Source organism: Mirounga angustirostris, unplaced genomic scaffold, assembly GCF_029215605.1.
Source record: "Mirounga angustirostris isolate CCGP_5_RB_7025 unplaced genomic scaffold, mMirAng1.0.hap1 SCAF_10, whole genome shotgun sequence".
Taxonomy (NCBI): domain Eukaryota; kingdom Metazoa; phylum Chordata; class Mammalia; order Carnivora; family Phocidae; genus Mirounga; species Mirounga angustirostris.
Genome location: NW_026991718.1, coordinates 77,608,658 through 77,627,099, shown reverse-complemented (window position 1 = coordinate 77,627,099; position 18,442 = coordinate 77,608,658). Strand labels below are relative to the sequence as shown.

General features: G+C 34.3%; 1 protein-coding gene across 11 annotated transcripts in view; it reads left to right on the top strand.

The window, feature by feature from the left end:
• TSGA10 (testis specific 10) overlaps positions 1-14,860 on the top strand; it is a 183,809-nt gene extending 168,949 nt beyond the window's left edge. For all 11 annotated transcript variants that reach the window (XM_064572597.1, XM_054509921.2, XM_064572595.1 and 8 more), the window contains 3 exons: positions 780-884; positions 1,059-1,208; positions 9,483-14,860. In XM_064572597.1, coding sequence (XP_064428667.1) covers positions 780-884; positions 1,059-1,208; positions 9,483-9,507 — 280 coding nt within the window. In that variant the 3' untranslated portion in view covers positions 9,508-14,860. The remainder of the gene's footprint in view (positions 1-779; positions 885-1,058; positions 1,209-9,482) is intronic.
• Positions 14,861-18,442: the final 3,582 nt, after the last annotated feature.

Genomic DNA, 18,442 nt, shown 5'->3' with positions numbered 1-18,442 from the left:
TTTTTGTAATATCTTCAACTGGTTCTGCAGGATCACTTTCTCAAGCTGGTATTTGGAAATCTACCTTAGTGAAATATGCCCAACCCCCTCACCTTTAGGGATGCATTCTGTTTTAGACTGGTTGGTAAGTATAATCACTTAGAACTGGTAAGCATAATAAACTTTTGTGTTCTTAATCTCTAAAGTTTAGATTTTAGCAGTCAACAGTGCTGTCTGGCAAGCAAAGAGGATAGAATATCCTGTGCAAGCAGCATTCATTGCTTTCATCATCTTCCTTATGACAGTGTGCCTTATCACAGAGTTTTTGAGGCATTGTTTGGCCCTAAGGAGGATCCTGTTAAATTGAAGAGATTTTATGTTTTTAACAGTTTGTATATCAAATTTCATTATAAGTATATACAAAACACTTGATTTAATAAAAATATATAATAGGACTAATAATGGTGTTGATTATTTGGTATAATACTACTTTGCATATAATACCTTAAAGTACTTTAAAAAATAAATAATATAGATAACATAATATTATCCCATCTAAACATAGGGAAACAGAGAAGGTTTAACTAATTGAATGGACTGAGAGAGCTTAGCTTTTTCAAGTAGGCTACTTTCACACTTACTACTTCTAAAACTGCCACATTTTAGATGTACTAATATATCCATAAAAATCACAGTCTGGCATGGTTCCAGCTGAGGAACCGTTGCCAACATGGTTTAATGTACTAAGTCCTAGCCATATTTTAAATTTAATCAACTGTCACTCATACTTTTTTACACAGGGCCATCCAGAGTAGAGATGTGGCTCAGTTCAGAAATGTTGTAACACAGTTGGAAGCTGATTTAGACATTACCAAACGACAACTAGGGACGGAGCGCTTTGAAAGGTAAGTTTGTCTCTATGCAGTGTTCAGTCTGGAAAGCATTTTTTTTTTTTTAAATAACAGATTTTGGTAATTTCATGATGGTTAGCTTTTAAATTAGGAACTGAACTACAGTTTTATGACAGTATTAATACAGCACTGGATATAAAGTTTAAAAGTCTCACTATTTTGCTTCAGGGAGAGGGCTGTACAAGAACTTCGCCGCCAGAATTACTCAAGTAATGCTTATCATATGAGTTCCACAATAAAGCCAAATACAAAATGTCATTCACCAGAACGTGCTCACCATCGATCTCCTGACCGAGGCCTAGATCGATCGTTAGAAGAGTAAGTAGTTCAAGGATCCATTCTCTGAGACCATATAGCAATATACAGGGAATATTTGAGGGAGTAAGGAAGCTCAAATCAATCTATCATTAATAGTGCTATTTAAACACAATTACATGATTAGGTATACCAACAAATATAAAGTATTTTGATCATTATTTTATATAAATTTGCTAAAATGAAAGATCTTTATTCTATCTAATGTTTACATAAATTATATTTTTAAAATCTAATTTACTTTTATTCTAAAACTTAAATTTTTCCATATACTTACATTAACAAAATATTGGTTAATTATAGCACCATAAAATACTTATTCTTTAGGAAAGTAGTTTATTTTTCAGAGGCAAATATTTTAGATATATTCCTATATGTCACAAATTTTGTAAAAACACTTCTATTTGGAAATAAATTCAAACTTATAAGAAGTTATAAAAATAAAATAATGCAGAGAACAGCTATATACCTTTTACCCCTACTCATTGTCATTAAAATTTTACTCCATTGCTTTCTCTGTGTTTGAGCCAACACATTTGCTGTCTTATGTACTCACATTTTTGCATATGTTTCCGCTCTCTCCATGCACACACGGACATACACACACACATTTTAAAAACATAACCAATACCTCCAGTTCCAAACCACCTTCCCAGGTTTCTTCCTTCCCTTTTTTCATTTTGTATTTGTATGTCCTTTTTTCTACAATGAGAATCCGGGCTCAACATCAGTGTGTTTATCAACAATATATACATGTTACTCTTTTGCTCAATCCCAGAGTGCATCTAAAATAGTTTCAGAATTTCTTCACCTATGTCACTACATTAAATAGACCAACATAAAAGTTCATGATCTATTTGTAATTCCTGTTTCCATACACTACTCTGCCCAAATCTTGAGGGCATAGCATATAGTCAAATATTGAGTTTATAGATTACTTGGATTAATTCCTTTTTTCCCCTTTTACTATGATTATGATATGCATTTAAAATAACATTAGATTCATTTACTTCAATTTGCTTTCACTTTTCATTTTTCCTCTTCCTAGCTTTTTCCTTGATTTAGCTTTATTTTTGAATATGTAGGTCAATATGCTTTTAAAAGTCAAAACTCTGCAAAAAGTAATACTCAGAGAAGTGTTACTTTCTCCTGTATATCTTCCATTCCATGTCCCCATATTGCTTTATAGTTTTATGATAATGACATTCAGATGTATTTTTCTTATTTTTTCATATGCAAAGGTAGCATACTATATATGCTTCTTTTCACTTTGCTTTTCTCACTGCTTTTAGAAGTCACTTCATATTCATAGTGTTCCTTTTTTTTTTTTAAAGATTTTATTTATTTATTTGAGACAGAGAGAATGAGAGAGAGAGAGCACGTGAGAGGGGGGAGGGTCAGAGGGAGAAGCAGGCTCCCTGCCGAGCAGGGAGCCCGATGCGGGACTCGATCCAGGGACTCCAGGATCATGACCTGAGCCGAAAGCAGTCGCTTAACCAACTGAGCCACCCAGGCGCCCCATAGTGTTCCTTTACAGCTGCATAGTATTCCATTTTATGGATATGCCATAATTATGCAACTGACCTCCTATATTTGGACATCTAGGTAGTTTTCAACAATTTGCAATTACAAATAAGGCTGTAATGAATGTGTTTTCATATTGGTGGAGGTGTATCTTAAGGATAAATTCCCAGAAGCAGGATTTCTGGGTCAAGGGGTAAATGTGTATGTATATAGTTTGGTTAAGTAGTGCCAAATTACCCTCTATAGGGGTTGTAGTATTTTGCACTCCCACCAGCTGTGGGTGAGAGTGCCTGTTTCCCTACAGCCTAATCAGCAGAGTATACTGTCAAGTTCTGAATTTTTGCCAGTATGGTGGGTAAGAAATGGTATTTCAGTGTAGTTTTAATTTGCATTTCTCTTTTTATGAGTGAATTTGAATATCTTGTCATATGTTTAAGGGCTGTTTTATATCTCTCTTTTTTTAATTGTCCATTTCTTTTGCCCATTTTTCTAATGGAATATTCTCTTTTTGTTAAATTTTTTTTATAAATGTGGGAAATTAGTCTTTTACTACTGATATATGTTGCAAATATTTTCTTTCATTTTGTCATTTTTCTTTTGATTTTACTCTATTTTTCCCATGGAAAAGTTTCTATTTTTATGTAGTCAAATTTTAAAATGTATTTTAAGCATCCACATTTCTGTTTATAGTTAGAAAAATCTTTCCTTATACCCAGATAGATAATAGAGGAAATCAGTGTTTTTAGTTTAAATGTTTTAGTACTTATATAAGTTTTGTATATACATACACTTTTATATATATATATGGTTTTACTTTTTACATTTAGATTTCTGATCCATTTAGAGTTTCTTTTGTATATGGTATGAAGAGTGGATCTAATTTTACTTTTTTCCAAATGACTAACCGGTTGTCTCAAGATCATTTATTAAAAAGATTTTGTCCAGGGCACCTGGGTGGCTCAGTTGGTTGGGCGACTGCCTTCGGCTCAGGTCATGATCCTGGAGTCCTGGGATCGAGTCCCGCATCGGGCTCCCTGCTCGGCAGGGAGTCTGCTTCTCCCTCTGACCCTCCTCCCTCTCATTCTCTCTGTCTTAAATAAATAAATAAAATCTTTAAAAAAAAAAAAAAAGATTTTGTCCAAGTGATTCAAGTCTCTCTCTGGACTTTCTCTTCTGTTCCTTTGGGTTTATTTATGTTAAAGTCCCACACTATTTTAATTATAGACCCTTTGTAATATTTTTAATTTTTTTTTAAAGATTTTATTTATTTATTTGAGAGAGAGAATGAGAGAGAGGGAGAGTATGAGAGGGGGAGGGTCAGAGGGAGAAGCTGACTCCCTGCCGAGCAGGGAGCCCGATGCGGGACTCGATCGGGGGACTCCAGGATCATGACCTGAGCCGAAGGCAGTCGCTTAACCAACTGAGCCACCCAGGCGCCCAGTAGTATTTTTAATTTTTTAGGACTAGTCTGATGGTTTGCGGGTAAACTGGCTGTCCAAAAAAGGGGAGGGAGAAGCCCTGGTTTATAGCATTTGTCAATTTCAGTGGTGTAAATATGCCCACTGTGGCCAGTTTACTGGCCAGTTTGTTTGTTTGCTTCTTTCTTTCTTTCTTTCTTTTTGTTGAAGTGCAGTTGACATACAATGTTATAGTCTCAGGTGTACAATACAGTGATTACACAGTTCTGTACATTCTATAAATATATTATACAGTTTCAAGCTACCAAACTTAGTTTAACCATGAGCTCACAAAATTTCTGAATATTTACAATCAGCTGTGAGCCGGCTCCAGCATACCAATAGGCTAGTGCCTATAAGAACTCTTCCTTTTAAGTATTTGCCTACATTTTCATGCGAGTTTATTTTCCATATTACGTAACTACTGAATCGTTGAACACTACAACAAAAACTTATGATGTTCCATCTGAAATTTAGTGTCAGCTTGTCTAGCTCCAATTTGAAAAGCCCATTGGAATTTTTTTTTAATATATTTTTTTAAGATTTTATTTATTTATCAGAGAGAGAGAGAGAGAGACAGAGGCAGGCAGAGGGAGAAGCAAGGCTCCTTGCTGAGCAAGAAGCCCGATGTGGGACTCGATCCCAGGACCCTGGGATCATGACCTGAGCCGAAGGCAGATGCTTAACTGACTGAGCCACCCAGGCGTCCCAAGCCCATTGGAATTTTTATTAGAATCATATTAAATTTATAAATTAACTTGGGGAGAACTGGCATCTTGGTAATGTTGAGCTGTCCTAACCAAAAAAAAGAGATGTCTTTCCATTTTTTCAAACTCACATTGTGTCATTCAAGAAGAATAATAAAAAAATAAAATAAAATAAAAAGCTTTTTTTAATTAAAATAAGAATGTGTTGCAGTTTTCTTTATATAGGTTTTGAACATTTCTTAAGTTTATTCCTAAATATTTTATCTTTAGGTTTTTCTCCCCATTCATTTTATCTTCAAAAAATGCTATTTTTGCATGTTAATTTATCATGTTATCTTGCTAAATTTTTTTATTGTTTCATTAAGTTTTGTCATTGATTCTTTAGGGGAGTCCAGGTATGTTATCATGTCATCTGCAAAAAAGGGATCATTTTATTTCTTCTTTTCCTATTTTTATCTCTTGAATTGTATTCTCTAATTAATTGTAATAGCTAGCATCTTCAGAATAGTGATAAATAGTAGTGGAGAAAATGGGCATCCTTGTTTTGATTCTGACCTTAAGTGGGAATGCCTCTAGGGTTTGTCAAATCAATGTAAGATGTTGGGTTTAGGACTGAAGTATAAATGTTTTATGATATCCACCTATTTTTATTTTCTCAGGAATTTTTTTTATTAGGAATGGGTGTTTAATTTTTTCAAGGGCTTTTTCAGCATCTATAAAGATACAATTTTTCTCTTCAGAACTGTCAATATGTGAATTATAGATTTTCAGATATTGAACCATCTTTGAATTTATGGTATAAACCTTACTTGGTCTTAGTGTATTCTATTCTTAATGTTCACTTATATTTTATTTTAGATTTCTGTATCAGTATTCGTAATATTGGTCTATAACTTTTTTCTTTGTACTCTCTTATCAGGTTTAGATATAAGTGTTATATTTGCTGCAAAAAAGGATTTAGAGTTTTTCATTTACTGTGCTTTGAAACAATTTGTGTAGTTTGTGATTATCTGATCTCTAAGGATTAGTTTGGGTTCACCTGTGAAACCATACAGCCTTGGTTCTTTCTTTTTTGTGAGGTATACTTCCTTGATGAATTTTTCTGGTTTTTTTGGGGAGGGGGGATTGTTTTAAGCTTTCTATCTCTATTCATCTAAAAATAATTATTTTCTCTAGGTTTTTTTTTTTTTAAGATTTTATTTATTTGAGAGAGAGAGCATGAGTGCATGCATGAGCGGGGGAGGGGCAGAGGGAGAGGGAGAAGAGGACTCCCCACTGTAGTCTCAATGTGGGGCTCATCCCAGGACCATGGGATCATGACTTGAGCCAGAGGCAGATACTTAACCAACTGAGCCATGAGGTGCCTCTCTCTAAGTTTTTGAATTTATTTGCATAAAAGTAACCAATGCTTTATCTTATGAATTTTAAAATTTCCTTTGTATCAATAGTTATATCCCATTGTCATTTCTTAATTGTATGTATGTGCTTTCCTCTTCTATTTCTTTTTTTTTTTTTTTTTAAGATTTTATTTATTTATTCATGAGAGACAGAGAGAGAGAGAGAGGCAGAGGGAGAAGCAGGCTCCCAAGGAGCAGGGAGCCCGATGCGGGACTCGATCCCAGGACCCTGAGATCATGACCTGAGCCGAAGGCAGACGCTTAACCATCTGAGCCACCCAGGCGCCCTCCTCTTCTATTTCTTTGTTGCCTTCGCCAGTGATTTGTTTACTTTGTTTATTGCTTCAAAGAACCAGCATTTTGATTTATTGATTTATTTTTCTTTATCTTATTAATTCATGGTTTTGTTCATATTATTTCTTTCCTCTGCTTTTTATTTACTTTGTTGGTTTTTTCCCCTTAGTATTTTAAGTTAGGAATTTAATTCATTTATTGCCATTCGTTCATTCTTATTAATGTAAATATTTAGGGCTCTGAATTTTCCAGTGATCAATGCTTTAAATGTATCCCATAGATTCTGATATGTCATGTTTTTGTTATTATTTTTTTAGAAATTCTTTAATTTCTATTTTGTTTTCACTTTTACCCAAGAGTTATTTGATACAAAATCTTGTAGTTTCCAATAAGAAGAGCTTTTTGTGTTTCCATTTCATTTTTAAATTTCTAGTGTTATTGTATTGTGATTAGAGAGTATTGTTTATAATATTTCTATTGTGGAAGCTACTGATGTTTTCTTTGTACTTTACTACATGATCAATTTTTGTCGCTAGTTCACGTGCACCTGAAAAGATATTCTTTCTTATCAGGATATATATTTCTAGTGTATATGTATCCTTTTTGATTTTATTTAGTTCTTTTATGCCATTGCTTAATTTTTGTTCATTTGGCCTGTTTTACTAAGAATGGTACTTTAAAATCTCCTGTTATTATTATGTTTTTATTTCTTTTTATATCTCCTATAAATTTTGTTTTATGTAGGTTTACTGTTTTATTTGCTGCATGGATATTCTGAACTGTCATATCTACATTGTGGGATGTGAATTTTATGAAGTGTACTTTTCTGATGCATTTAATTTTTTGGAGGTGGGAGGTGCTTGTCTAGTATTTGAGTTGCAAATACTTAATATCTCCAACTGCCTTGCAAATCTTGGTCCATCTCTTTATTTTTAGCTTTTCTGAGTCACTGAATTTTAAGTATATCTCTTATTTATAGTATGGATTTAAGTTTTGCTTTATGAGTCATTTTAAAATAATGGATGAGGTAAGCTTTTTCACATTATTGATATGACTGTGAAATTTGATCTCAACTCTGTCGTATTATCTTATGGTAACTGTGTTTATCATGTGACATTTATTGTATTTCTCAATTTGGCTATTCCTTGCTTTTGGCCATTTCTTTTGATATTCAAGGTTTGCATTTTATTATAGTAGTCACCTTTCTATTAATAATTTTAATAGTGCCATTAATTCCCTTTTTTCTTAATCTTTTGCTGTTAGTTTTAAATGGTGTATTTTGACTGCTACCTATTACCTAGACAACAGTCAGTGTACTTAATTTACTTTCCCCAACCACTGATCTGTTTACTGTCCCTATAGTTTTACCTTTTCAAAGTTGTCCTATAAATGGAATCATGTATGTAGCCTCTAGTGACTGACTTTCACACAGCATAATATATTTGAGATATATCCAGGTTGTTGTATGGATCAGATGTTGTTGCATGTTCCTTTTAACTGCTGAGCAGTATTTCCTTGTATGGCTGCACCACAGTTTTGTTTGCTTTGTTATACTTTTTATTTTGATTTTTTTTTTAAGATTTTATTTATTTATTTGACAGAGAGAGACACAGTGAGAGAGGGAACACAAGCAGGGGGAGTGGGAGAGGGAGAAGCAGGCTCCCCTAAGAGTAGGGAGCCCGACGCGGGGCTCCATCTCAGGACCCTGGGAACATGACCTGAGCTGAAGGCAGACGCTTAAGGACTGAGCCACCCAGGCGCCCCATGTTATACTTTTTATTTTGAAATGACTACAGTCTCACAAGTAGTTGCAAAAATAGTACAGATAATCCCACATATCCTTACCCCAACTTCCCCAATGTATCTTACAAACCAGGAAATTGATATCAGTACAATATGATTAACTAGGCCATAGGCCTTATTCAGATTTCATTTTTACATGCACTCATATGTATGTGTGTGCAGGGTTTTTTACACAACACTCATATACCACAATTACAAGCACAATACTATACTATATTGCCCATCAGCACCAAGGAACCTGCTCCCTCATATGATAACTTTTCATAGTCACAGCCCTCCCCTCTTCCTCCCTGGCAAACATTAATTTGTTCTCCATATCTTTAATTCTGTCATTTTGAGAATGTTATATAAAGGGAATCACACACAGTGTATAACAATTTGAGATTGGCTTTTTTCATTTAGCACAATGCCCATGAGATCCATCCAAGTTACATGTATCAACCCTAAGAGACTCTTAACTATAGGGAACAAACTGAGGGTTGCTGGAGGGGCACTGGGCAGGGGGATGGGGTAATTGGGTGATGGACATTAGGAGGGCACTTGATGTAATGAGTATTGGGTGCTATATGCAGCTCATCAATCACTAAATTCTACCCCTGAAACTAATAATACACTATATGGTAACTAAATTGAATTTAAATTAAAAAGTTTTTAAAAAGAAAAAAATTAGTTCATTTCTTTTTATTGTTTTTTTTTTAAAGATTTTATTTATTTATTTGATAGAGACACAGCGAGAGAGGGAACACAAGCAGGGGGAGTGGGAGAGGGAGAAGCAGGTTTCCTGCCGAGCAGGGAGCCCGATATGGGGCTCGATCCCAGGACCCTGGGACCATGACCTGAGCTGAAGGCAGACACTTAACAACTGAGCCACCCAGTCGCCCCATTTCTTTTTATTGTTGAATATTATTCCATGTTATGGATGTATCACAGTTTGTGAAAGCTGAATAAAAAAAATACATTGTATATGTTTTCCTTCACAGAGGCTGGGAAAAAAATTTTAAGTGTTGCCAAAATAATGTCAGAATACATTTTTTTATATATCAGTGAAATCTTTGAGTTAACTATATTAATCTGCAATTTTTTTCTCTCTCATAGGAATCTTTGCTATAGAGATTTCTGACACACGAAGATTCTTCACATCCTTGGGAAAGGTCAAAGTTACAAACTGATTTTTTTTTTGCTACATGATTGCATTTATCTTTTGAATGCTTGACAATGTTAAATGTATTTATTAACTTTGTGCCTCTGAATCTCTGTTCTCATGTGCCATTTTGCAGTGATCTGAGATGACTTATAAAAACAAAAATGCATATGGCTCTTTCTATCCGTGCAGTAATAGTGAGTGTAAAATCTGCTTACTTCACTATTGAACACTGTTATGTTAACTATCCGGAGTAAATAAAGAAGCTTATAAAAAGAGGGAAAAGTGTTTTTACAAAACTGATTTCCTTTCCTTTCTTGATATCTCAAATAATTGGTTAAATTTTTTCTTTGTGATTTATGCTTTCATTGCTGGAGAAGTTGTGCCAAAATAGGCAAAGTTTACCAATACTGGCCTAGGACCCAATATTCCATTTGGGAACCAACCTGACATAATTTCCAGGCCATAATCTGATTTCAAAGCAGCAGATAGTAGGAGTGTGTCAGAGTTTTTAAATCCATAGTATTGTACCACTAAATAACATACATTTTCTGCAATTGTGTTTACCCGTACTATTTTTAGAAAGGTAGGTGATGCTATATTTGTCAAGAATGTAAGATTTTTTTAAAAATCTGTATTTTAATAAGTTTTCTTTAAAATATTAAAGTACTGCAATCAACTTAATTGCCATTTTATTTATTTTTTTGCCTGTTGCAGGTGTCTGTAATGTAGAGCAACAAGTTTAGTGATGTTTTCTTATTTCTCCTAAAATTTCCTAAATCTTTTACCTTTTCTCTCCATAGGCTTTGATTTAATGTTGATATTAAAGCCTGACACTACTGTATTTTATTGATTGATATGAGCTATTTGTATTCTTGCCATTTTAATAAAAAAAAACCAAGTCCTGTCATTAATAATATTCATATGAAGTAGACAATTTCTCATTTTATGGGGTTACTATGCAGTATCACTACAGTAGGACAGTGCCCTGATTTAGGTCTTGTTTAATCACTAGCGCTCTGATATTTTACTATAAATTCATGCTATAAATTCACTTTAGTTTGATTTTAAAAAACCTTGAGGTTTACCTATCTAGCTCAAGACAGTCATTATAGATTGGTTTTAAAAAAATTGAATAATTTTTTAAAATAAGATGTCCTTTTTTATAAACATATTAGAGAATAATATACAAAAAAGTTGTTCTTTCTAATGTTAAGTAATATACTGATAAATATGTGAAATTAACCTTTGGTAGGTGATACAATGACCTAAGCACTAGGTCACCACAGCATTAATTTTAGTCTATGTACCTCCTAGAAGAGCTGACAAGGAGTTGAGTGTCACCTGTCATTTGTATTTAACATATGTTGTATGTTGAGGGCAGTATGTGGGGAGAGGAACATAAGAGACTAGGAATGAAGTATGTGAGAAAATATTTCCATACTTGATTAGAAGTATACTGTACTTGACTTTTGCTGTTAATTACAGAATATTTAAAGGAAAATTATATGCTAATTATGAAGGGGTCAACATTTTCCAAAGGTTGGGAAACTGCAACTGTATTCTATGTTAAAACTCAAAGAAAGGATTTTTTCTTATGGTAGTATTTAAGAACACATATCATTTTAAATGAGATTCTAATCACTTGAGATAAATATATAATAGCCTACTGATATGGTAGAGACTACCATAAAATACACAGTGCAAAAACTATAGGAGACATATTCTTTTCTTAATGACAAAAAAATCTGAAAAAGAGCTCTCAGCTTTGAAATGTCATGTTCAGTACAAAGCACCCACTCTTGCTGAAGTAAGGGTGTTTTGAAAGAAGATTGTTAACCCTCCAAGTTAAATATCTCATGGGCGTTGTGTTTCATTCAGTACATCTAAAATAAATTCAACAATGTCTCCCCCTTGTATCCTCTATCTTTGTTTCCCATGGTAGAGTGTCATCAGCTACCATGTCGGATGCCTGAGCCCTGTGCCCACATGCCATCTCTGGTCACTCATTCCCCTCTCACTGCACACATTCAGTCAACTTCTTACTACACAATATTGCTGAAAGAAATTAACGAAGACCTAATTAAGTGAAAAGACTTCCCACATTCATGGATTAGAAGGCTTAATATTGTTAAGATGGCAATATTCCCCCAAACCATCTTCAGGTTAAATACAATCCTTATCAAAATCCCAGTGGAGTTTTGTTTGGTTTTGTTTTTGTAGAAATGGAAAAGCCAATCTTAAAATTTATATGGAATTGCAAGGGATCCAGAATAGCCTAAACAGTCTTGAAACAGAAGAACGAAGTTGGAGGATCCACATTTCCCAATTTCAAAAGTTACTACAAAGCTGCAATAATCAAAATAGTGTAGTATTGGCATAAGGACAGACATATGGATGAATGGAATAGAACTGAAAGTCCAAAAATAAACCCATCATCTATGGTCAATTGATTTTTGACAAAGGTGCCAAGACCATTCAATGGAGAAAGAATAGTCTCTTCAACAGTGATGCTGGAACACCTGGATAACCACACGCAAAAGAGTGTAGCTTGGGGCGCCTGGGTGGCTCAGTTGGTTAAGCGACTGCCTTCGGCTCAGGTCATGATCCTGGAGTCCCGGGATCGAGTCCCGCATCGGGCTCCCTGCTCGGCAGGGAGTCTGCTTCTCCCTCTGACCCTCCTCCCTCTCATTCTCTCTCTCAAATAAATAAATAAAATCTTTAAAAAAAATTTTAAAAAAAGCTAAAGTCTTTAAAAAAAAAAAAAGAGTGTAGCTTGACCCTTACACACCACATACAAAAATCAACTCAAAATGGATCATAACTTAAATTTAAGTGCTAACTACAAAACTCTTTGAAGAAAAGAGAGACAAATCTTCATAGCCTTGAATGACAAGCAACAACACGAATAGATAAATTGGACTTCAGAATTAAAATCTTTGTGCACCAAAAGGCACTATCAAGAAAATGAAAGATAAATAATTGGACAAAATTTTCACAAATCATGTATCTTATAAGGCTGTTAATATCCAGAAAAATAATTTTTACAACCTGACAACAAAAACCAACCCAATTTAAAAATGGGCAAAGGTGGGCGCCTGGGTGGCTCAGTTGGTTAAGCGACTGCCTTCGGCTCAGGTCATGATCCCAGGGTCCTGGGATCGAGTCCCGCATTGGGCTCCCTGCTCTGCGGGGAGCCTGCTTCTCCCTCTCCCACTCCCCCTGCTTGTGTTCCCTCTCTCGCTGTGTCTCTCTCTGTCAAATAAATAAATAAAATCTTAAAAAAATAAAAAATAAAAAATAAAAAAATAAAAATGGGCAAAGGACTCGAATAGGCAGTTCTCTAAAGAAGGTATACCAATAGTCAATAAGTATATGCAAAGATACTCATTCTCATTAGTTATTAGGGAAATGGAAATCAAAACTACAATAACATATCACTTCATGTGCACTAGGATGTCTATCATAGGAAAGATAGACAATAACAAATACTGATGAGGATGTGGAGAAATTGGAACCCATTGCTGGTGGAAATATAAAATGGTGCAGCCACTGTGGGAAACAGTTGAGTGGTTCCTTAATAAATTAAACATAGAACTACCATATGACCCAGCAATTTGACTCCTAAGTATATATCCAAAAGAATTGAAAAAGTATTCAAACAAATATTTGTACATGAATTTTCATAGCAGCTCTAATTCAAAATAAGCAAAAGGTAGAAACAACTCAAATGTCCAACAACTGATGCATGAATAAACAGAATGTGATACATCCCTACAGTGGAATATTAGTCATAAATATGAATGAATTACTGATACATGGATAACCCTTGAAAACTAAGTAAAGGAATCCAGACATAAAACCACATATTTTAAGATTCCATTCATATGCAGTATCCACAATAGGCAAATCCATAGAGACAGAATGCAGATTAGTGGCTGCCATAGGGCAATGGGGAGGGTCTGCTTAGTGGGGACACGGTTTCTATTTAGGGTGATAGACAACTTTTAGAACAAGATAATGGTAATGGTTATACAACATTACAAGTGCACTTAATGCCACTGAATTGTACAATTTTAAATGGTTAAAGTGGTAAATATTATGTATATTTACCACAATAAAAAAGTCATTTTCTCAAGTTTTCTCTGACTCCTGACATTGGTCTAACTGGGTCAGATTCTAAAACATCCAGTATTTCTCCTTTAGAGGACAGTTATAATTATTTGTGTAAGTATTTTTCTTGTATCTGTCTTCTGTACTGTAAGATACATCAAGGCAAGGGATGATATCTACCTTCACCATTGTATCTCCTAGAGTGTAACACAGTGCTTGACACATACTAGGTATTCTATAAATTCTTCTGGAACAAATAAAAGAATGAATTATCCCCAATTCCTGGCAAGTCTATCTCATAAATATCTTTGGAATGAATCTACTTTTTTCTCACTGTAATCCAGACCATAATAACCCTTAATCTAGAATAATGCAACTGCCTTCTATTTGCTCTCTCTTCTTTCAGTCATACTTCCATTTAATCCATTCTGTACATCATAATCAAAGAAATAGTTTTATAACACAAATACAATCACATCCCTCTCCACACACATACCCTGTGAGTACCAAATCTGGCATAATACTAAAGTCCAAGCTCTTTAACATTGCCCTCACAGGCCTCTCTGATTTGGTTCTTTTTTTATCTCTTGACTGTCATAACTCATCCCTCCTACATTACAATTATATATTATAGTTATTCTGAATTACTTTCAGCACTTGGAACAGTTTATGCTCTTTTATCTCTTGGCCTTTGCGCATGCTCTTTCCTCTGCCTGGATCACTCATTTTTTCCTCTCCCATTCCCCTTCCCAGCCTGGAAAAGTCTTGTTTGGCTTAACATTGTGTCCTCAGCCCCTGTCATAGTGCCTGGCACTTAGTATGTGTTCAACAAGTATTTCCTTTAAAAAATGAAAAGAACATGTCTATGTTCTATGTATTCTTCTATTTGTTATTAATTTTACTTATCCTTTGTGCTCCATTGTATTCTTATTATGTGGTCTTGTTTGTATGACATACCTGCTAGACTGTGAGCTCCATGAAGGCAAGGAGAATAGTCTGATTTATTTATCATGGTACAGAATATGCTAGGATTATGGTGGCTTCCAGTTGGTATATATTCATTGAAAGAATATAGAATGTAGGTGGTTAAAAATCATAGGTTTTAGAGTCACACTGCTTGACTCTGAATCATGTCTCTACACTTACTAGCTGTGTACTTGATTAAGTTGAATTTTCTGAACTTTTTTCCTTATTTGTAAAAGATGAGTCTATAATAGTACCCAGCTCAAAATAGTAACATGTGGATTAACTGAGATAATAATATATCTAGAGTGTTTAGTCTCAGTACAATATCAGACAATATAGTAGATGGTCAGTAGATGTTTTATTATTTGTTGAATTAATAAAGAAATCTATAGGTTTGAGACTTAAGAGAGAAAACTTGGCTGGAGAAAAAGATTTGGTAGTCCTCAGCAGGTATGGGATAAGAGATCAAACAAATGAAAAACAAGGTAGGGAAAACAGAAAGTAGTTCAAGAAGAGAAAGATTAACCATGGTTTACCAAATGGCTTCAGTTGTAAATAGTACATCATCATCATCATCATCATGTGAATGCCAAATATAAATCTAAGCAAAATTACAAAATTAATTAACGAGAAGATGAAGGAAGAGGAAAGAAGCAATGTGTGATGAAAACCTGGGAAGGAACTAAAGCTAAATTTTCTTCTTTCATAGTGGGAAGTGAATAGATAATGCCTAACTGAAAAATCAAGAAATAACAATATAGGTATGTTATTTAGAGACAAGGATACCTAAACAATCAACTAAAGAGGTAAAAATGATTGCCTTTGGGAGAAGGGAATGCCAAGGTGAGAATGAGGCTGGCTGAAGACTGTTGTCTTTAATAACCTTGAAGAACTATTTGAATCTTTTATAATATTAATTAAAATAAAAACAAAATGCATAAATATTAACTTTTTATATTCTTTTGTTTTAAGAGAGAAGACGAGAGATAGGTCAATAGCTAGAAGGCGTTTGAAGTCTCTAATCCCATCAGCTCTAAATTATTTTACCCTTCTCTGACCTCCCATTAAAATGCTTAACCCTTTTAAGCAGGTATCACGTAATTAATTGCCTTGTATTACATCTACTTGTCTTCATGTTTTCATTTTCTAATAGACTTTGGATATTTTGAGGTGAAAGAATATATTTTTACTCATTTATCTTTATTCCCAGCCTTTGCCTATTCAAAGCAGTGCTTCATACATGACAGGTAGTCTTTAAATGTATGTTGAATGGATGAAAGTATATTTAACTATGTCCCCACTTCATTTGTTTTTGCTTTGTTTTATCAGATATACTTGGACCCATTGTTTAAATTTTTGCATTTCTCACCATGCTGAAAATGTAAGTAATTGTTTAATAAATGCTAGGGTGAGTAACAGGTGCAGTATCAGATCTCTAAATTTTGAACTAGATAACCAACTTTATCAACATGCCAAAACTAGTTTTCTAAAACAACCTACATCATTCTAATGTTCTAGAGAAATAAAGTGCAACACTTTTATACCTTTTATACCTGTACAGCACTCTAAGTATCTTCATTTACTTAATAAGTGTTCTCTTATTTGTATACATCAGGGCTTATTTGTGATGTTCTCTGGTACTGAGAATATATACTTTGTTCCTGTCCCTAAAAACATTTCCTCTGAGTCAGAACTACAGTTCTTCCCTCTTGCCCTGTTCTTCCTTTTAATGACTTTATTGAGATATAATTCATATACCATATAACTCACCTATTTAAAGTATATAACTCAATGGTTTTTAGTATATTCACAGAGTTGTGCAACCATCATCACAATCTAATTTTAGAATATTTTCTTTCATCTCAAAAGAAACACCATACCCATTAACAATCACTCACTCCCTATTCCCCTACACACACTCAACCTTAGACAACAACTAAGTATCTTGCTGTTTCTTTTATTTGCCTATTCTGGACATTTCACATAAAAGGAACCATATGACATATGGTGTTTTGTGACTGCCTTCTCTCACATAGCATAATGTTTTCAAGGGCTTTCTATATTATAACAGGTATTGGTACTTCATTTTTATTGCTGAATTGTATTGCATTGTATGGATATACTGTATCTTCATTTATCCAATCAGGAGTTGATGAACATTTGGATTGTTTCCACCGTTTGGCTACTATGAATAGCCATTCATGTATGAGTCTTTGTGTGGACATATGTTTTCTTTTCTTTTTTTTTTTTTTTAAGATTTTGTTTATTTATTTGACAGGGAGAGAGAGAGATCGAGAGCACAAGCAGGGGGGAGCCACAGAGGGAGAGGGAAAAGCAAGCTCTTCACTAAGCAGGTAGCCTGATGTGGGGCTTGATCCCAGGACCTTGGGATCATGATCTGAGCCGAAGGCAGACGCTTAATCGACTGAGCCACCCAGCCGCCCCAGACATATGTTTTCTAAATATATCTAGGAGTGTACTTCCTGGGTCATATAGTAATATTTTTAGGAATCTCCAATCTGTTTTTCAAGCAGTTTTACTATTTTACATCCCTATCAGCAATGTTTGGGGGTCCGATTTCTCCACATCCTCGCTAGTACTTGTTATTATCTATCTTTTTTAAAAAAAGCCATTTTAGTGGGTGTAAAGTGGTATTGTTTTGATTTGTGTATTTCCCCAATGGCTATTGGTAATGAATATCTTGTCATGTGCTTATTTGCCATTTATATATCTTTGGAGAAATGTCTATTCAAATCCATTGCCTATTTATTAACTGGGTTATTTTTATTGTCAGGTTGTAAGTTTTCTTTATATATTCTGGATACTAGACCCTTATCAGATATATAATCTGCAAATTTTTATTTCATTCTGTTGGTTGCCTTTTCACTTTCTCAGTGGTAACACATAGTTCATAGCTTTTAATTGGTAAAGTCCAATTTATGTATTGTTTTCTTTTGTTACCTATACTTCTGGTGTTCTATCTAAGAAACCATTGCCTAACTCAAAATCATGAATGCAGTTTCTTATGTTTTCCTTTTTTTTCCTTTTGGTTTTTTATGGGATTTTTTGGGGGGGGGTATAGTCCCAATAGTTTATTTTTACTTTTGTTTTCCTTGACTGAGGAAACATATCCATAAATATGTTGCTAAGACCAATATCCAAGTGATTACTGCCTATGTTTTCTTTTAGGAGTTTTAAAGTATCAGGTCTCACATATAAAGGCCATATATGAAAGACCCACAGCTAATATCATCCTCTATGGGGGAAAACAGAGCTTTTCCCCTAAGGTCAGGAACAAGAGAGGGATGTCCATTCACCACTGTTTTTATAATACTGGAAGTCCTAGCCTCAGCAATCAGACAACAAAAAGAAATAAAACTGGCTTTATTTTTTGAGTTTATTTTGCGTACAGTGTAAGAAAGTGGTTCAGTTTCATTCTTTCACATATAGTTGTCCAGTTTCTCCAACACCATTTATTGATTGATTTTTTTAAATTTTTAATGATTTATTTTTGGTTTTATTTAAATTCAAGTTAGTTAACATATAGTGTATTATTAATTTCAGGGTAGAATTTAGTGATTCATCAGTTGCATATTACACCTAATGCTTATTACATCAAGTGCCTTCCTTAATGCCGATTACCCAATTACTCCATCTCCCCACCGACCTTCTCTCCAGCAACCCTCAGTTTGTTCTCTATGGTTTGTCTCCCTGTTTTTATCTTTTATTTTTCCTTCCCTTCCCATATGTTCATCAGTTTTGTTTCCTAATTCAACATATGAGTGAAATCATATGGCATTTGTCTTTTTCTGACTGACTTATTTCGCTTAGCATA